The sequence below is a fragment of the Rhinatrema bivittatum genome, chromosome 11 (genome assembly GCF_901001135.1).
Source record: "Rhinatrema bivittatum chromosome 11, aRhiBiv1.1, whole genome shotgun sequence".
NCBI classification, from domain to species: Eukaryota; Metazoa; Chordata; class Amphibia; order Gymnophiona; family Rhinatrematidae; genus Rhinatrema; species Rhinatrema bivittatum.
In genome coordinates, this window is record NC_042625.1 from 16507878 (window position 1) to 16529654 (window position 21777).

The 21777-nt window shown below is 43.1% G+C and overlaps 1 protein-coding gene across 1 annotated transcript in view; it reads right to left on the bottom strand.

The window, feature by feature from the left end:
* The window catches only part of SEZ6L (seizure related 6 homolog like), a 220921-nt gene that overhangs the window by 94912 nt on the left and 104232 nt on the right, over positions 1 to 21777 (bottom strand). Inside the window, exons 4-8 of the mRNA XM_029571268.1 lie at positions 19325 to 19510; positions 18869 to 19034; positions 10078 to 10244; positions 5219 to 5413; positions 4777 to 4915 (exon numbers count right to left, since the gene is read on the bottom strand). Coding sequence (XP_029427128.1) covers positions 4777 to 4915; positions 5219 to 5413; positions 10078 to 10244; positions 18869 to 19034; positions 19325 to 19510 — 853 coding nt within the window. The remainder of the gene's footprint in view (positions 1 to 4776; positions 4916 to 5218; positions 5414 to 10077; positions 10245 to 18868; positions 19035 to 19324; positions 19511 to 21777) is intronic.

Genomic DNA, 21777 nt, shown 5'->3' on the forward strand with positions numbered 1-21777 from the left:
CCAAACCTTTTTTGAACCCAGCTACACTAACTGCACTAACCACATCCTCTGGCAACAAAGCAGGCGATGTTGTGTGTGGTGGTCTTAAATGGACCAGATTTGCTGAAGTAAGGGTGATACAACGTGGTTGGCTGAGTACACTACAAAAGTCATTTCAAAAGTACCCTATGCCCCTACATTGGGCACCATTTTGTTACTGCCTTTTTTAACTGAGCAGCCATGTACCCTCTAGGCTATGGGCTTTTTAACAATCACAGGTTATTATAGAAATGAATCTAGGGTGCCTTCCTCTTTAGATGGTCCGCGCAATGACTGGACTAAAGTAAAGCTGGGATGGAATATGAAATAGGGGAAAAAAATCCCTAGGTGTTTGCAAATTAAGGTTCATGGTATCAGATCCATGAACCTCTGAATGAGCTCGAAGCCCAAAGGAACAAAAAGAGCCTGCTGGGTCAAAAACAGAAGCAGCAGCAACAGCTTCTATTATAATTTATGCAAGGACAAAATGGTCTATATAAAGTGATAATCTTGACCTTCTCCCCACCTCAGAGTATAACAATGTTCCGAAAGCATGACAAACACCATTGTCTCCCCTAAGGAGTATTTTGTAATAGATGCATTCCCAGCAGTGTGTATGCTGAGATTTTTCTGTGGTGGGCCATTTAGAGAAATCCATAATGTGCTACAGTTGATTATATATAGCTGATGCTCTAAATGGATGATTTCATTGATCTTTTTTTTCTTTTGAAAGACTTACAGATATCATTAACTAATATTCTTTCCCTGATAATATACGATCAATTGTCCTGTGGAGTTCTATCTCATTTTTGGGTTGATGACAGAGGGTAAAACTAATCCTATGTTCAAATATAGACAAAAATAATATATGAACATTTTTTGCTTCTAATAGTATTGTTGTAGAGAATACGATTTTACGAATCTTTTGATATGCCAAGATGTTCCAGCATCCGGTCACCGTCTGTTGCATGAAATTCACTTGGTCTGAGAGATGGGGATGAATTGGGATGATGGATGGGTACAAAAGTGACAGCACTTTTGTTATTAGCAAGTGCTTTTGGCCTATGTCCATTAACATCAAGTTAAGCCAAGATTTTCATTTGTATTCTGGAAATTTGAATCAAGCACTATTCACAACACCCTTATATTTCCTTGTCAAACATTTCACTCAGTCTGAAGTCTGCAGACAGCTTAAAAGCCAGACTGCTAAGTATAGCAGTGGCGCCTTTGCTTTCAGATTCATTTTATGTTGGTTTAGCCTTCTGCAGGTGTTTGGATGTCTATCAGAACCAATATAAGGCTCAAAGTAGGGGTTTCCCAGGCTTACTGAAATGTCTCAAATTGGAGTGAGCCTGGAATTAGGTGGGATGAATGTATTCATATGAAATTCCTCTTGTCCATATATAACGTTTGATTGGATAAACTAAAAAAAAAAAAAAAAAAAAGGTCAGAGATCTACTTAGGCTATTGGAGGGTTCTCGCTGGTTTTTTATTTTCTCCAATCAGAAATTAGTCAGAGGAGAAAGAGGAGAGAAAAACAATTCCATAAAAATATAGCAGATGTCAGTAGAAAAAAAGACCACTGTCCACGCAGTCTGCCTATTTGTGCCTGTGACTGTGCTATCTCAGCGTGGTCTTTTCCTTTCTTCCTTCCTCTGACTGCTAAAGTCCCTTTTCTGTCTATCCTGTGCATGCTTGTATTCTGCATTCTGCCACTGTTTTTGCTCGCCACCTCTGCTGGAAGTCCGTTCCAGATGCCCACCACCCTCTCAATGAGAAAATATTTTCTTACATTCCTTGGAGTTTTTCCTTCATCTTTATATGAACTTTTCATTCTATGGAAAATGCTATGTTCTTGTGCATTATTGAAGCCTGCTCGGTTTTTGAATGTGTGTATCATGTCCTCTTTCCTTCTTCAAGGGAGTACATCTTTAGCTCCTTCAGTCTTTCTGTATATGGTGGCCCTCCCTTGGTTTGCCTAATTTTTAGATGTGGGCTCTAGAACTGAACGCAGGTGGAATCTCATCAGAGACCTGCGGAGAGGTATTATCACTTTCCTCTTTCCTCTAATCATATCTCTTTATGCATCTGAATATGCTGTTGGCTTTCCAAACTGCTTGAATGACTGGGTGACTGGATTCATCAGAGAGTAAGGTCAATACAAGGTATGTTGCTTTATCTGTGCCTGATAGTCCAATGAGCTTCTGATTTTAGGCATAACCTAACATTGTGTAACTGCAGCAAGGGTTATTTTTCCCTGTATGAATCCCTTTGCACTTGTCCACATTAAATTTTATCTGCCATTTGGAAGCCCAATCTTCCAGGCTTACAAGGTCCTCCTGCAATTTATCACAGTCCACTTGAGATTTCAGTACTCTGTACAGTGCTGCGGACTGACACTATGCCCGAAGGACTGGGGGTGTACAGACTCTATGCTGCTTCTGTGTGACTGGATGGGAATTGCTTATGAAGTGAGTGCAGAGTGGCATCTTCTGTGACAGAGGATAACATTCCACCTGGGACCCTCACTGGTTCCGCAAGTAAAGGAAAAGAGACTGTGTGATGAGAGAAGTTGCCCTGAAATGCATTTAGGAATAAAGGGAGCTGAGACAGCAAGGGTGACTGCCCTGCAGTGCAGGAATAGAGGAGATGGAGGTGGAGCCTCAAAGGTTCTGGAGACAGTGGAGCATGGGGAGTTCTGTTGTCTGACCAAGATGACAAATAGGTTATACAAAGTTCTGAATTTTGACGTAAACGTGAAGATTGTTCTATTTCTATTGCTTTAGACTACAATAAATGTTTATTTAATTTGAGGACAAGCAAGGGGTGGACATTGGATTGTCTAGAACACTTCAAACACTGACCAATCTAGTTTGGCCTTACAGGTCATCCTGCCCCCAGCCCATGCCCAGAGACTGAGGTTACCCCACTCCAGGACTGCTACACCAAAGCTCCCCGGGGCTGGGAAGGTGTCCCCTTGGCACAGGAGTTACATATTGATTAGACAGTAGCTCAAAATACATTTCTTGGTTTGCTTTGTTCCCACTGGGCAGTTGTCCATATTGTAAAACACTGTAGATTGTCAGAACTGAGGAAAACCCATGTTACAAACATGTTACATCTCACACACATGAGAAAGGCTCACTGGGCCAGAAATAGTAAAGTAGTTTTCCTATAGACTCAGGTGTATGAAAAACCCCTTCATATATCTGGCACCTTGGACCTCTGCAGTACCAGTGGAAGCAGTAGGCGGCCACCTAGAGGGCAACTGTTCGGGGGTGGCAGTGGCTAGACTGGACTAACCCGGGCTGGCATCGATTGGGGCCCAAGCTTTGCTGCGGCGGCAGGGGCTTGCTCTGCCGGTGCTCTCCCACGCTGGTGGCTTTCAGCGTTGCTGCGACCTGGCTTCATTTCCGGGTTCCTGGTGGCACTGAAACGGCGACTACGCTCCCAGCGCCTCACCAGGAGCCGGTGCAAACCCCTCCTCACCTCTTTCTCAGCCCAGTCGGGGTCCTGGAGTGGTTGCAGGGGAGAGGAAGAAGAATGCTCCTGGAGTTGGTGGGGGAGGAGGGAGAGGGAGAGAAAGAGGAATGCTTTTGGGGCTGTGGGGAGAGGACTAAATATGAGGCAGAAGTTTTGCTTAGAGCTTCTAATTCCCTTGCACTAACCCTGGACTGCTGTGTTATAAGGCCGTTCATTTCCTATATTATCGCACTTGTATGCTGCAATAGGATCTCACTCAATGACCTCAGAATTATTCCAGTACAGTTTATCATTTTTTTTATCAAATATCAGTTATGAAGGGGAAATTTTCAAATTGCCTGCATTGCCGAAAAGTAAAAAGTATGCACAGTCTTTGTTCCAATTTTCAAATGAAAAATGAATGCGTGTGTTTACTTTGAAAATTGCCCCGGGGAAAGAAAGCTAAAGAGGTTTGCACCTGCGTTTTCTGTGGATACTTTTTCAACCAAAACTACGAGTACCGCTTTCTGCACCACCATAACCCCACCCTTGGAATACTTGCACTACATAGATGGGCAATTTTCAGACTGCCATCTTATGCAGGTAAGACAATTTTGGCCCACAGAACTCCTTTTGAAAGTTAACCTTTAATTTCCATGTTCAAAGTAATGGCTTTAATCCATAAATAAAGTGGTTGGGAAGTACATGTTTTTGTCTGGTGCTAATCATCTGCAACCAGGGCATCTTTAGCTTGCCTCCTTGTTTTTATGAGCTATTCATTTTACCAGATTACGGTAATTCCAATGTTTGTTGTAAGAAAGCAAAGAAATGAAAGCTTAGTAGTGAGCCCATCAGTACATTGTTTGGTTCTGGTTCCTGTACTCTACTGTACATTCTTTGCAAAATATATAATATGATCATGATGGCATGCACACAGTAGGATGACTGTGGTCAGGTGTTGAAAAGGAAAGGTCGGGCCAATCCTGCTGTTACTTATTGCTTGCATGGGGATGCAGTACTCTTAAAGCTACATCTCCGTGCATGCAGTGGGGAAAAACAAAGGATTCAACCTTTCCTTTTTGATATGGTCATCCTAGATATTGTTTCTAAATTGGTCTGATTGTAGACTTCCTCCCAGTGCAATCCTATTCTACACGAATTCTTTAAGCGGAAAGCGGGAACGGGCTCCCTTGAACTTTAACTGCTGCAAACCTGTAACGAGCAGCAGTGAAAGAGCAGGCTCAGAGGTAAAGAGATGTTCTGAAAAACCAGCAGTTTTCATCACTAAGTACTCACAGCTGAATGTCAAGGAAAATCCTCTTTTCATCCCCAACATGGATCCTCCAAGTGCAATCCTCTCCCACAGCATAAGGCTCTGGCCAGTTAGGAGACAGGATTAGTCCTACAGGTGCAGAAAGCTCTCCTCCACACATTGCTGAAATATCGAGCAAGGCACAGTGGGAGGCAGAGAAAAAGAACAGAGACAGATGAGATGATTAGAGTGCGAGGCACAACAAGGAAAGAAAGGATCGTGAAAGCATGCAAGAAAGAGTTTAAAGGGGAATTTGCCCCCATTTAAATTTTGCTCAGAATTGATATTGAGATACTGACGTATAAGCTTTCTTGGTCACAGAGAATTTATATGGTTTGTTATAATAAAAAGAAACGAGAATCCACTGATAACTTTTACTTTAAATATACGGGCAAATAACGGACGTGTGGCATTGGCAAAGTTTACCTCTGCACAGTGGCTCTGTGTCATTCCAGTAGGGACCCCGCATGTTGATGCACTCAATGATAGCAGGTCCTTGCTCCAAGGTGTGCCCAGGGTCACAGGTAAACTCCACGACGGTTCCCATGTTGTATGTTGGGTCAGATGTTGTGAAATTCCCATTCTGAATATATGGCTCATAACAATGGCCACGCTCAAAAGCTTGAATAAAAATGGCAAGGTTAATAGAAGATGCAGTACTAACAGAACACGCTATTTTTATGCACCAGCTGTTTTCTCCTGCTCCTTTTGGGCTTTTAGCTTAAACAAAACCAGGGCTGGGATCTGGTACCTGGGAATTCCCCTCCCCCCCCCATTTTATCTCTCCCTCCAACATATGTAGTCTAGCCGGGAATCATGCACCATGGCTCCTTCTGGGACCCTGCAATCAGAGACACTGAATGTGGCCAATAGGTGTCACCACTGAGCAATGCCCATGACCCTTCCCTGGGGATTGTGAATGTTGCCTGCACAGCACCCCTAGCCGTGGAAGACCTAACTCTGGGATCAAACTGCGATCCTTCTGCATGGCAGAGCACGTCACTGGTGATCCAGCGGGCTGGGGCCACTTGCAGAGTCTATTGTGGAGGCATTTTCCATTAACTGATTATAAACCATCTCATCCTATACTCTGCTTCCTACTTTACGATATAAAATATTAGTGTATTTATATGTATCTTTGTGTGTGTGTGTGTATATATATATATGTTTAGGAGTTGTTCACTTAAAGGTAGATTGTAGGAGGAGCGCACCAATTTTATAATATGCGTGCACATGTTATAAAATCCGATGGCCGCGCACATATGCGTGCCAGATTTTAAAATCCATGCGTGCATATGTGGGCAACCCGAAAGTCGCATGTGCGGGGGGGGGGGGGGAGGAATTTTATAACCTACGCACGGCAAAATGATCAGCCGGTCCCCAGTTCCCTCCCAGTCCACTCCAATTAAGGAGCAGACTCGGAGGGAACTTCCCAAACCCTATCCTTCCTCCCTTTTCCCCTCTGCTACTCCTTTGGAGCAGGCTGTCCTGGCCCGCCCCTCCCTGCCCAGACCGTGCCCCCTGGCCTGCCCCTTTCTTTGGGTTCGGCACTTTGGCACGTGACTGGGCCCTTTGTAAAATACGTGCATTGCACGCAAGGCCCGGCCTCATGCATAACCCCCAGTTTTACGCGCACGGGCCTTTTAAAATTTACTTGATAATTACTTTCCTTTATGATGGAAGTGGATTTTGATAGCATGAGTTTGAATATCATGCCAGAAACCTCCCTGTTTTTTAAATTATGCTGTCCATGTTCTGTGCAGTCAAGAGTTGCCATAATGATTCTGTGGCCGCATCGTTTCACCCTGTGTTTTCTTGATCTTTTCCTGGCCGAACAGGTAGGATTCTTTTCTATGCCACTGTGCTCACCCCAGAGCTTGAGACCCAGTTGGTCAATCTGTTGTTCTGGCTATGGATATCCACAATAAATAGGCATGAGATTTATTTGCATGCAGTGGCGGTAGCATGTGCAACTACTGCGTATCTCATGGTTATTCATTGTGGACTCCCTGAAAACCAGGTTGATCTGGCAGATCCCTAGGATTGGCTTGAGGGTTACTGTTCTACCCCACACCCGGCAGTGCTATTCTGTTAATTATTTTAAGTGATACTGAAGTACCATGGAGCTCCTTCCTGAGGATGTGATGTTCTTAAACTATTATCCTTGGAGAATTGAGAAGCCCAAATACAATTATTCCCATACCAAGGAATTCCTTCATATTACGAAGTCTTGCTAAAGCAGTGAGGCATCTGACCATTTTCACAGTGCATATTCTAGATGGAAATTCCTACAGTGTTAATAGCAATACAATGTTTCAGCTTTTGGAAAACTCTGAATGCTGTCATGTGTAAGGCCCCTTTGCCTAACTTAAGCAAATCTGCACCCTCACATCAAATGGTACAAGCCAGTGCACCCTCTAGTTACAAGACACGTGTCCTCTGCCAGCAGGAGGTGTACGAGGATCCCTGTGACACTTCTCCAGGAGAGTGGCAGAGAAATCTGCTGCCAACAACTCGTGGAGAGTCAGGATGCCAGAAGAATCTGCAGGCACTGTGGCGATTCAGTACAATCCCATAACTCCCTCTTCTGAGCAGGATCATCTTGCTATCTGCAACCCTACACAACAGGGTTGGCACTGGGAGAGGCTGCTTGTGATCCAGTGGACCAGTCTTACCAGTACCTTGGACCATATTACCATGGGATCTCTGAGGAGATTTCATCTGGGAATTGGCATCCCTGATTAGCCTTTCATCATGCTCCAACTGGAAACGAGTAAAAACCATGGGGGTAGATTTTAAAAAGGTGTGTGCGCTACCCGCTACCCGGCGCGCGCACATGTACACCCGATTTTATAACTTGCGCAGGCGCACGCATGTGTGTGCCGGGCCGCGCTGCCTTCCCCCGTTCCCTCCCCCCTAACCTGACCTTCCCACTCCTTCCCCTAACCTTTCCTCCCCCTAGCCTTACTCTAACCCCCCCCAAAAGTTTTATTTTACCTTTTGCACCTGCCAGCAACCTGCCGGCACGCGATCCTCCGACAAAGCGGCAATGGCCGTTACGCCCGTAAATCTTAAAAAATGGTGTTTTGGGGTGGTAGCCATTAAACTGTTGGACCTAATCACTTGGGCTGGACATTATTGGAATCTTTCCTGCTCTAAATAAAAAGATGTCATCTGTGTACTGGGATACCCAGACCAAAACTGGAACTAACCCCATGGGGAAATCTATGCCCTAGCACAGCAGAGCAGGAGGAGAGGAGAAAATAGCTGTTGCACTCTGATAGGCATACTGATTGTAAATAGACCTTTTCTAAAGCTGCATAAACATCTTTCTCAGCAAAACAAAAATTGCAAGTTCTTGGGAACATAAAACTTCTGTGTGGCATATCGTTTATTCAATGGGGCGGAAAGTTGTGTATCTCTACCCCTCCCCCTCCACTCCACTAAAGGCCCAATTGTACATATCCATGACCTGCTATTAAAAAAAACCCCCAAATCTTATGCCCCTCTTTATGCTAAATATTAAATACCAACTACAAATGTATCTGGGATTGCATTCACCTAGGAGCTACTGTTTTCATTGTCTCACAAAAAAAGGACATCACTAATTATAGTAGGATTTTTCAGACCCTGCAATCTTCAATTTTGCTTCTTATAAGACGATTAAACCAGCACCCAGGACCCTTTTTATGTCTTATTTACAAGATTTATAATAATCCTTCAGCCACCAAGGTTAATGAGACTGTTGTAAAAAAAATAAAAATAAAAATCTGGAAGTTTGATTTTTAACTATGGTTCCTCTATGTTGGTTACCCCAGTCTTCTTGGAAGCACAATGATGCTTTGTTTAGTTTCTATATCTCCACAGGTATTTAGTGAGACCACACTTTGATTTCTGTATCGTTCTGGAAAAAAAAAATCTAACAAAAGGTATTGACAAGGTAGAGCTAATTCAGAGGTGCATGGCTTGTGCTATAAATCTTACATGGAAAGATTTAAGAACTAAAGATGTATTCTCCATGGAAAAAGGGTGATATCTTAATTTTTTGCAATTTTATGTGCTTGTTTTATGTTTTTATGATTGTATTTTATGTTTTTACTCTGCAAGACACATTGTTCCTATGAAAATTATGAGATTAGTAAAAAATAAATAAGATACACAACCATTTAACTATTTAGTGCAGCTTCAGTAAGATACCACAAGGCAATATTTTACGTAAAAGAGAAGCTGAAGGACAAAGATTTTTCATATGATGCTGAACCAGGGAGGAAGGCTCAAAAGTAAAGTGAGAAAATAGTTTTTTTTAACTCAGAAGGTAGTGGACACCTGGAACAGAGGTAGTAGGAGCCAAAATGGTGCCTGAGATGGATATGAAGTGACCTTGGTGGCAGGGAAAAAATGGGAGGGAATCAGTGGTGAAGTAGGAGCTGTGGCAGTGCAATAGATATATACAAATGGACAGATTGGGTCAACCAGGTGGTCCTTTTTGTCAACATCTATACAACTTATGTAGAACAGTCAACAAGACATCAGCAAAGCTTAGACATTTTGCTAACCTTACACATGACAGCACTGGGCCAGTAACCATCCTGTAGAGAGGGATAGCTCCATCTTTTCCTTGTTTCTTCTACTGCAAGCAGTAGATAATGTTATTACTAAGAAAGATGGTAACTTTGTTACCGGTGCGCGGGCGCACATGTATGCGTGTATGCTGACTTGCGCCAGAGGATGTGGCCGTTTTATACCGTATGATAAGAAATAGGCTGAGCGCACATACATGAGCGCACAATTTTATGTGGACACGTGCAAATGCCGTCTCTACTACGTAAGTGGGGAATTTTTATAAGGGACACGCACCGTCGCCATTACTAGTTTTCCCAGTTCGCGCAGTTAAGGGATAGGATTTCCAATCCCCCCCCCCCCCCCAGGATATTAGCTTCCCTTCCCCCCTGCTAGCCCCAACCCTTAAAACCCTGTGTTTTTTGTTTTATTACTTACACGCTATCCATAGCAGTAATAAAGTTATGCAGCAGGGGGCCCCCGGCGCATGCACGTTTCATGTTAAAGTCCCGGAGCACCCATCTCCCACCCTTGCCCCGCCCAGACCACACCCTTGCCATACCCCTTTTTGGGCTCTCTCACTTGCGCGTGTACCGGGACATGCACGCATACACGGGCGGCTTTTAAGTCGGACATACTTGTATATCTCCCGGTTTTAAAAAATTCACCCTTAAATGATTAGTCATTTGTATTTGACTTAACACAGGAATTCAAGAGGTATTTACCTTCAAAACGAATGTTAAATCCTGCAGCTGTCTTTGCGTCATCAGAGGTGAATTCAATTTGAATAAGAGACCCATCGCTTATTACTCCTTCAAAGGGTACATTCTCAGTTTTGAAGGAATCATAAAGGATTGCTGACTTATTGCTCTCGCCAGCGTAGACTGCCACTCTGTTCATTCAATCATTTTTAAGAAAGAAAGAAAGAAAGAAGAAAAAGGAACTCTTCATTTGATGCATTCTACAATACGTTTTGTTAAGGGAAGCAAATGAAGTGGACGATTCACTTATAAAAGGGCCTATGCATTACAGCTTAGTGTGCATGCTAAACTTTAGCAGGTACATGCTAATTAAGCAACATTGTATGCAAGCTAGGCTTTTGTGGGAATATGTGGAGTTGTATGGTGTAATGTCCTCCACGTGCTATTTTACACATGCCCACTAAAGCCAGAAAGTTACCACCTACCTTGGACAAGTTGTTTTTGTTTGCATGCACGCTGTGGTCTCAGAACCCCCGCGCTAATCATCCTTTGCAGTTTGGGCTATTTAGTATGGAGGATTTCATCCCCAATCAAGATCCTCCCTGACCCATGACCCAACTCCATGATCCAGGCCCCAACACCCCACATCAACTTCCCCTTCCCCCCAGAGGTGAGCGTGTGTGTGGGAGGGGGGTGGTGTGCTGTTGGGTTCTGGGAAGGGGAGTCTTGATTTGAGGTATTAGGGCCCTGATGTTTGAGGGTGGGCGGGTCTTGATCATACATCAGGGGGTTGAGGCTGATCTTGGGAGGGATGAAATCCCCCCATGCTAACTTTGGGTCAATTAGCTCAGGTGATTTCACAGTCCATCGTGTGTAGACTAATGTTTTTCAGTTAGCATGAACCCTGTAATGTGTGATCATTCTGCAGACATATTTTTCTATAGGCACGACTAAAATTTAGTATATACACTGTTAAGTGGTGTTTAAATGTCCTTGCTAAATATATATAGCTCATGCATGCATAAAAAATGTTTAGCATGAGTTTTGGTTCATAGGCCTCATCGTTTATTAATGCATATGTTTGCAAATGGTTTACACGAGTTGTTATTTAAAGGACACCCTTGCAATAAAATATATAAAAAAAACAAACAAACAAAATAACTCCCTGAGCTGTACCAAATTTCCACCAAAACACCTTCTTCCCGTACATTTTTTTGGCACAGTATTCAACAGAAAAAAGTATGAATAAGAAAAGTTCACCTATTTCATTGCATTTACAAATTCCCATCTTAAAATAGCATAAGCAAAAACTACCATTTTCAGCTTTTTTGCCTTAAAACACTTTCATTTAAATTTATCATACATTTTTTTCACAAGCATAAAAATTTTAAAGAAAAAAATATTTGCATAATAAAAATGTATGGTCCGATGTGCTAACCCATGGTATTTTTTGTGGGTTAGCAGCTGTTTTATGATATTTTGCTATGGATGCAAATGAGCACCTTTGTATCTATAACAAGCTCCATGCAGAATGTTCTACTCATTGCCATGGCCAGGAACTTTGTGCATACTTGGCCCCCAAATGATGCAAAAATTGTGAATTTGTGGCCCTGATCTCCCCAAACTCTACAAAGCTTAGCCCATAGCAGGGGTGGTCTTCTAGGGGTGGGAGCGAACCCCATTGGCACTAATTTCCAGAATGGCACTGGCTGATTCCTAGTGCTCTTTTGCTCATGTGGCAAAGGATCTGTAAGGGTCAGTCGCTGCCATTTTGGAAATGGGGCTTGTGGGACAGGAGTGAGCAGGATTGGCTCCTGCCCCTATATGGGAAGCTGGGTGAGTGATGATTATTGAGAGCCTTGGTTTTGTCATTTATGCCCTGCAAAGGGGATCAAGGTGGAGAAGGCCAGCAGGGATATAGTAGTGGGTGGACGAGATGGGCCATGCGACCACGTTCAAGCCATGTGGCAATTCACATGAGCCACTACTTTCTTTATGCCAGGCTGAAAATAACTACACCTGCATTATTTATTTATTTATTTTACAGAAAAGGGGCTGCTAAAGCTTTTTTTTTTTTTTAAATTAACCAGCTGCTTTGCATGATTTTGTGAAAGTTTTGTAAACTTTTTCACGAAAGTGGCATTTCCACAGAAAATCACACAAAATGCCTACAGTTTAGTGTTTTTGCATGTTCCTGGGTGTTTCACGCTATTCTTCACGCAAAGCACTCTTTTGCAAATAAATTTTTCGGCTTTAGTATATCAACCTCTTCTGCGTATTCTCATTTCAGATTAATATAATTGTAGAAATACTTCTGCAGTAAGCACATTACAATAGTAATATTCTTCCCTGTTTATGGATATTATTATCTTTATTCTAGATCTCACGGTCTGATTATTTTATGCTGTAATAAAGCCTCTCGTTCTGCTTTTATTAGTATTGTAAGGGGCAGTAGAACATGTGTTGTATGTAATCACTACTAGCATTATGGACACTTATATAATGAAAAAAACTCTCAGCAGAGCAATTATTTTATTAGAAGGTTTGATTGAATATAATAGCATGCTATTCCCAAATTTGGTGCTAGACATTTTTAACAAAGTTTGATTTACAGAGTAAAAATATACCGTAAGCAAATGTAAATTTGTTCTTAGACTGTGCAAATACCTTTTTAAATATTCATTGAGGTCATTCTAGTTGAGATTTAAAAAAAAAAAAAATAATTTAGAAACTACTGTATTCATACGAACAATATAGCTCTAGTCTGGCATTATCAGCTAGATTTGGGTGACTGACTGAAAAGGCATTTCAACTTTGGAGACTCAAGAAGTCTAGAAAAGATGAAATGATTTTAGAGTGCATAGAGTAATACAGTATAGCACTGTATACTATCATATGGACAACATTTTAATAGCTATTTGTTCAGGCCTACGCGCGCCGAAGTCTGGCCGGCATGCGCTGCGCGGATTTTGAAAAGCGTGTGAGTACACGTGTATCTCCCGATACATGCACAAAATGTTTTTACAAAAAGGGGTGGGATGTGGGCAGGGTCTGGGCAGAGCATGGGCGGGACACAAGTGTTGCAGGTCTGTAACCTGAAGTATGCACTTAAGTATTTATGTGCACCAAGGTCCCCCTACCGCATAACTTTACTTCTGCTATGGATGGCGCGTAAGTTTTAAAATAAAAAAATCAGGGCTCGTCAGCACGACTTGAAGGGCCAGGGCTAATAGGGTAAAAGGGAGGAAAGTTAATTAGTGGGGTTAGGAACTCTTAGCCTTTACCTGGGCAAACTGGGAACAGACTGGGAAAACTGGTAATTGCGTCGGTGCGCATATCTAATGAAACCCCCCCACTTATGCGGCAGAGCTGGCATTTGCACGCACGCCCATACAAAATTACGCGCACATGAATGCACGTATAGCCGATTTTATATCATATGCACATAGACGCGTGTATGTTAAATGGCTGCGTCCATTTGCGTGAGCCGGCAAACGTGCATACATGTCTGCCCGCGCGGCTGTTTAAAAGTTACCGTCTAAACTGGGACTTGGCAAGCAATAAATGAAAGTTTCTTTCTACCCCTGCGCTTAGGACAGTCACTGGCCAAAATGGCACCCCGGGCAAGGGCTGCTTTTGTGCTCCCTTTTCCCTTTTGGGCTTGTGTACTCGTTGAGTCAAAGGAGTAAAGTGTCACCCTCCTGGCTTGGTGCTCTGGGCCTTTCCCCTGCCAGCAGAATTTGCCGACCCTGTGGAGCCTTCCCAAGAGCTGAGTGTGCTTACAGCAGTCCCTTATTGGTCCCCAGAGAGGGTTATTGATTAACCAATAGAGAAAAGGGTTTTATATCTTTTGGGAGCCTTTTCAGGCATAGCAGTTGATTGGAGTTACTGTTTATGGAAACCTTTTTGAACTGGCTCTATGTAGAAATTTGCAGATCTGCCATAAAGAAGGGTGCCAAGCTTTATGCCTAATATAATTTTCAATAGTTTTGGTAAGTTTAGTAAAAATTTCTTTATGTCTGTTTGCACACTGCAGCCAGACTGGGTGGATCAGTTAGACTTTGGGGTAGATTTTTAAACGTAAGCACACACGTCCATGTGCGCGTGGTTCCCAGCACGCGCATATGCACGCGCCAATTTTATTTCATGCGTGTGCCGGCGTGCGCATGTTATAAAATTGGGTGGCCGCATGCACATGTGCGCCGGATTTTACAATCCACGTGCGTGCGCATGGGGAGGGTGAACTTTTGCAAATTACGCACAGTGATGCAATCGGGTCTTCCTCAGTTCCCTCCCAGTCCGCTCCAATTAAGGAGCGGACTGGGAGGGAACTTCCCTACCCCCCTATCTAAATTCCCTCTTCCCCTTTCCTCACCACCCCCTAAACCCTACCGATCTATTGTTTTTGTTTTGCACAGAGCTGAAGTTGCATGGGCCGGCTAGGTGCCGGCGTGCGAGTCATCGAGACAGTATACGATGGCGCCGTCCCGGCCCGCCCCGCTCCACCTCTTTGAAGAAGCCCAGCACTTGTGCGTGTTCTGGGATTTACGTGCGTGGCCGGGTCCCTTTGAAAATTTGCGTGACATGCGCAAGGCCCGGCCACACGAGTAAACCGCGGGATTTATGCGCACAGGCCTTTTAAAATCTGCCCCTTTATATACTGTCCTGATGACATGGCACACAAAGCTGTTTTCTTATTGGGCAGTATTCAGCCAATCGGATGGTTATAGAGGAAAAGAACACTTGGGTTAGTGCAAGTTATTTGAATATGGCTTTTTATGATTGTGGCATTGATGAAAGTTTCATCATCATTTTTATTAATCAGACGCCTTACCATAGCTTATGCCCAAGGTGATTTACAGAAAATTACAATCACAATCCAGTTTCAGTATAGTTGAAATGTTAATTTGCTAAATATTTGTGGTACCATGATTTTAGAATAAATCTTTATTTTGAGTTTGCTTGGTTACTGCTTGGTACCATGTGATTTCTATCAGGAACATTGCACTCATACAGGGGTAGATTTTATAAAGCTGCGCCTGCGTCAATGTGCTCGTGCTACCCGGCGCATGCATATGGACGCGCAGTTTTATAACATGCGCGTGCAGGTGCACGCACATGTTATAAAATCAGGGGTCGGCGCGAGCAAGGGAGTGCACAATTGTGCAACTTGTGCGTGCCGATGCCATTGGCCTTCCCCCGTTCCCTACCCCCTGGCCTAACATTCCTACCCCTTCCCCTAGCCTTCCTGCCCCCTAACCCTAACCTAACCCCCCTACCCCACTGTGCTGAGGGCCTCTAGCCTCACCTTGCCCCACCCACTCCCCGCCCCCCTGCCCGCCCACTCCCCAGTGCTCTGGGACATACGCGTGTGACCAGGCCTTCTAAAATAGGCCCGGCATGCATAAGGTCAGTCACGCATGTAAATGCCTGGGATTTACGCATGTAACCTTTTTAAAATCTGGGCCACAGTGAGTGCCCTGCTATAAACAGGGTGGTTTGTAGATTATTTCTATAATTTAACAAGGGGTGCTAAGGATAGAAGGCATTTTTGCCTTATCTATATGGTTGTATTTGGCGTATTCTAGCGTACAAAACTGTTTCTAAAGCTTCTAAGAAAATAATGAAAACCATGTTAATACCTTTAGCTGAATTCTATAGGGTAGATTTTCAACCGTCCGCGCGCACAAATCCTGGTGTTTATGCGCGTGGCTGGGCCTTGTGTGCACCGGGTGAATTTTCAGAGAGGCCCAGCCACGCGTGTAAACGCCCGGTACGTGAATAAGTGCTGGGCCTCCTCAAAGGGGCGGGCCGGGCCGAGATAGCACCATTGTCAGCCATCCCGAAGACCCGGCTGCCGTTGCGCACAACTTACTTCCGCTCCCGAGCTGAATTAAGTTGTGTAACAAAGAAGAAAAAACGAAAAAGGTAGGGTTTAGGGGGTGGGGAAGAGAGGTTAGGTGGGAGGGAACTGGGGAAGGCCGGAATGTGTCGCTGTGCGGAAATTGCTGAAGCCCCCCCCTCCCCCCGCATGTGCTGCCCGCACATACACGCGTGGATTATAAAATCCAGCGTGCATGTGCGTGCGGCCCACGGATTTTCCACCGTGTGGCGCCAGCGCAAGCGCATGCATAGTGGGAAATCTACCCCTTTGTAGGCACATCAGACTACAGTATTAACAAAATAACTTTCTATTTTATTTAAATTGATTGCCCCTTTTAGTCAATTCCACTTTATAGAAGTTATAAATATGCTGCTGCTGCTGGAGTGCACTAAGAAGAAACATTTCATAAACTTTGTTTCATTACTATTCCGGTTCTAAGCTTTTTCTTATAAACAGATCTTTTTTTTTTTTTTTTTTTTGCTTTTATTACAAGTCATAAGCAGGCTTTTTACTTCCAGTTTTTAGGATATCATAAAAAGAAAGCTTTATGTTGTCCGTTACTAGACTTTTTGATGTTCTTCACTTAAAGACGGCAGCAGTATACTGCTTTGTCCTAAGCAGGCCACTACTGGCAATTCTTAAATGGCCGTGCGCGTAAAACTCGGCACTTATGTGCGTGGCTGGGCCCTGTGCGCGCTGCATGCACTTTCAAAAGAGCCCGGCCACGCGCATAAATGCTGAATCACGCACAAGTGCCGGGCCCTGATAAAGGGGCGGAGCCCGGCCGGGACAGCAGCCATTAGCCGCTGTTCCGGGGACGCGCGCGCTGGCAGCCGGCTGGCGCATGCAAGTTGCTTCTGCTCCGAGAGAGCAGTAAGTAAAAAAATTTTAAAAATTCTTTTAGTTAGGTAGGAGGTAGGGGTTGGGGTGGAGAGAGGGAAGGGAAGGAAGGTTAGGCAGGGGGGTAGGGATGTTCCCTCCCAGTACATTCCTTAATTGGAGCGGACTGGGAGGGAACTGAGGGAGGCCTGAATGTGTCATTGCAAGTAATTTGCTAAAATTCATGCCCCCCCTCCCCCGCGTGCTCCCGCCCGCACATGTGCGCGCGGCCTATGGGTTTTATAACATGCGTGCGACCATGTGCATGCACTGGGAACCGCGTGCACATGGACACGCGCACCTTTTAATATCAACCCCTTAGCGTACACATTTTCTACAAGTTGAGGGCAATTTTCAAACTGCCCACATTGCTGTAGAGCGTGTGGGTATGTTACCTGTGATATTTGCACAATTTTCAAATTAAAAGTACGCACGGGCTTTCACTTTGAAAATTGCACCTGCTTTTTCTGCGGAAACTTTTTGAATGGCAAGAAACGTGTGGATTTGAAAATGAAGTGCCTCATTATAATGAAAGCCGAACTTAAACATTTGCTTTGATGGGGGAGCGTGAGAGGGACAATCTGAAACAAGGACCGTATTGAGACTTGTTTACAATGTTTGAAAGCTAAGTTTGGCTTTATGTTGAAAGTGTGCACTTGGTTTACAGGCATTCACAAAAAATATGTAGATAAAAATTTGGGACCTATGATTATGCTTGGGCATGTCCAAGAATGTTATTTGTAACCTCTGTGAGTGCTGGAAAGACCTCTGTGATGACGGTCCCTTTAAATTCAAACTTGTGACTTCAAAGTACATTGTCAATGCATGACGTTTTTGATTAAAACTTTATTGGAGCAAAGCGGTATTGCTGTATATGGTAGATTTTAGTTTTTTTCTCTTAATTGATTTATCCTTACTGATGGATACATGCTATCCATCAGTAAGGAATCACTTGTGGACTCCAGAGTTTTTAGTAGTATGGCTGGGGAAGGAATACATCTCTCCTAAAACCAGAAATTATCCAAGAGCTGTTCATTCTGACAGGTGGAACCTGCTGGAATTTTACAGTTGGAGCAGCAGTTGAGCTGATGATGATGATGTTAAGAATAATAACAAAGGCATTAGTCTCCTAAAATAATTTTTAAGATATTATCTGTAAGACCCCTTTGGTTGCAGTCTCCGTTGCTCCTATTTACCCTTGATTTCTATCAGATGCCATTACCTTCTGCAAGGAACATCTGTTTTAGATCATGGGTGACAGCATCAGTGTATGCCAGGCAATCACTTAACCATTGCATGCTTAAAAACAAAACCTCCATATGACATCACATTTGTTCCAGAAACCTTATTTCACCATTTTGTGAATACAGGCACATCGTCAGTCCCATAGACAAGGTTATGATACCTTTAAGCCTTCATGATAAATCAAATTTAATTTGCATATTTATGGTTGGTGCCACACTGTCTATTGTATAAAGTTCCACAGAGATAAAATGCTTGAGGTTCTACCCATGTTTGCTCTTGAGGTTCATTGATGGTAGGAGAATCTCTCCATACAATTAGATTAGCCACTATGGCTGTCCCATCATCTGCTGTCTTCTGTGATATATATATATATATATATATATATCTGTCTAATTCAAGTGGAAGTTAATATGAGAGGCTTAGAAAGAGGTTGGATTTATTACTAATTTTTTAAAAATAACCCTTGGAAGAAGTGTTGGTTTTGTGAAATTGTTCATTTTTGAAGGAAAATCTGAAAATTCCAAAGCAGGATCTACTCTTGGATATTCTAAAAAACCCCCAAAATGAATCTGCTTTTGCCATTTTTTAAATTTCTTTCATATTCTCATTTTACTGTTGATCTAAATTAAAGTTTATATTGTCAGGTGTGGTTTTTAGTCCCCCAGGCTTTGATTATAAACACTGTATTTGCATTAACTTATATACAGTATATTCGTGCGCCTTGCATAAATGAGAATGAATTACCGATCACTTTGGTCAGCCTGTTGTATTAATTTACTCTGAGAAGCATCGTTGCCAAGTGCTTACCTGTCTTTTTCATTGAGTGAGAGTTTCTCAAAATGTAAATGCACCTTTTGGCCCTCTGGAGCAGCAATTGTCCAGATGCAATGCAGGTTATTACTGTAGTTCCCTGGGTAATTAGGTGACAAGACCCTTCCAACTGTGGCATTTTGCACCTTCTTTCCACAAGGTGCTGAAGTCATATAATGTGGTGGGGAAAAAAAGAAGAAACGTGAGATGCAACTTCTTTGTACTTCTTATAACTGACAAAATTAAGAAACCCATTTATTTTGCTATCTGTGCGGTGACGAAAAATCATTAGCACAGTGCATAAAACACAATGATATAATTACAACAAGAGACAGATTGGGATTAAGTAGAATGAAAATACAGAAATAAGATGCATGTTTGCTATTTAATTTCACATCGCATTTGCATGAATGCATTTTACTCTTTGTAGTCCTTAAATAATTGGTACAGTACCTGAACAGACAGGTTCTCTATTGCTCCAGTGGGGCTTGGATGCATTGATGCATGTAAGCATATTTGAACCCTGCAGTTCATATCCCAGATGACAGTGGAAATGGGCATGTCCGCCAGCATGAAGATCCATTACAGTGACATCTCCGTAATCAGGCCTCCGGGGAAAGCTGCAGCTCAGCTTAAAAACTGGAAGCAAACACACATTTATTTTTATGATGCCAGAGCACCAAATCTGTCTTCAAAGAGAGAAGGATGTGAGCAGAACAAGTTTTTTTTTTTAATGTATTCTATTAGCTTGCGTAGGCTGTTGCTAGAAACTTCAAAAATAATTTGGCATTAGGTTATAGGTCTTTGAGGCAATGGGGTTTAGATTCAGGAGCAAGCTTAGCACATATTTCTTCATGGAAAGGATGATGGATGAATGGAACGGCCGATCAGTGTAGGTGGTGGAGACCAAAGGTGGTAACATAATTCAAGAAAGCAGAGAGTAAGTGCGGAGGATCCTTAGTGGCACAGAAGTGGAAGAAAGTTGGGAATTTAATGGGGTATATATTGCATTGCACCAGGGTTGGAATTGGGCAGACTAGATGGGTCTTATAGTCATATTTTGTTTTTTATCTCTATGCTGCTCATAGACCTTTCACAAAATGAGAGGCATGAGCTTCAGCTATGTCTTTCAAGTCAGATCTGCTAGGTTTCCTGATTAAAATTAATTTTATATGGATGGCCTTAGCGATGTTGCTGATAACCACTCCCATCACACCATCTCCCCCTTTCATATTTCTTTAGTCACTTTTGTTACCTAAAGCTCACTCAATGCACTTTCTTGGAGATGTTTTCATTTTGTAAATGCTTAAAATCAAAACCAGGTGGAGGAGGAGGATTAAATGGTCAGTTTTTCAAATGGAGAAAGGTACCACAGGGCTCGGTACTAGGACCTGTGCTGTTTAACATATTCATAAATGATCTGGAAAAGGGAATGTCGAATGTCAATTTGTAGATGACACAAAATTATTCAAAGTTAGCAGAGGATTGTGAGGAACTGCAAATGAATCTTGTGAAACTAGATGACTGGGCAAATGAATGCCAGATAAAATTTAATGTGGAAAAGTGTAACATGATAACATACAGAAAAATAATCCCAACTACAGGTACATGAGTCACTAGCCAGGAAAAGGGCCTTGGAGTCCTTGTGGACATTATGTTGAAATCATTGGCTCTGTGGATACTAGCAGTCAAAAAGGTAAATGGAATATTAGTTAGGGATGTGCAGCAGGGATGGATTCATCCAATTCGGTATTTGTATTAGTCGGGAACCAAATCCGTTACATCCGTTTTTGGGGGACCCCGATTCGTCCATTAGTTACATATGGTATTCGTTTCCCATGAAAGTTGAAAACCCCCCCATCCCAATCCTTTAAATTTAATTAACTACAACCCCCCACACCCTCCTGACCCCCTCAAGACTTGCCAAAAGTCCCTGGTGATCCAGCGGGGGTCCTGGAGCGATCTCCCGCTCCCGGGCTGTTGGCTGCCAGTATTCAAAATGGCGCCGATAGCCTGCCCTTACTATGTCACGGGGCCGACTAATGGCACCAGTAACCCCTGTGACATAGTAAGGGCAAAGGCTATCGGCGCCATTTTGAATACTGACAGCCGACGGCCCGAGTGCAGGGGATCGCTCCAAGACCCCCGCTGGACCACCAGGGACTTTTGGCAAGTCTTGGGGGGGGGGGGTCAGGAGGGTGGGGGTTTTATTCGTTCATGATACGTTGCATTCGTGGGGGTTCGCCATACATTTCGGGACCCCCACGAATGCAATGAATAGGGACCTATACATTGCGGATTGCGCATTCATTCAAAATGAATGCGCATCCCTAATGTTAGTCATGATCCATAAAGGAATGGAGACTATACTGGAAAATATCATATTGCCTCTGTATCAAGCCATGGTGCAACTGTACCTTGAGTATTGTGTGCAGTTCTGGTTTCCCCATCTCACAAAAGATATAGTGGAACTAAGGTACAGAGGAGGGTGACAAAAATGATAAAGGGGATGGGACATTTCTCCTATGATGAGAAGCTACACAGGCTAGGATTCTTCAGCCTGGAAAAGAGACAGCTGAGAAGGGACATAATAGAAGTTTATAAAATCATGAGTGGGGTGGTGATAAATAAAGGACAATTATTTACCTTTTTAAATACTAAAACAAGGAGACGCTCCATGAACTAACACTGAGCAGATTCAAAACAGATCATAGAAAGTACTTTTTCACTTAGTGCACTATCAAGCTGTGCAATCTGTTGCCAGAGCATATGGTCAAGGTGACCTGCATAACAGGGTTTAAAAGAAGTTTGGACAAGTTCATTTTTAGCCAGGTAGCCTAAAGAAATGAGTAGCAGGAATCAGATCTACTCTGAGATCTGCCAGGTACTTGGGACCTGGATTGGAT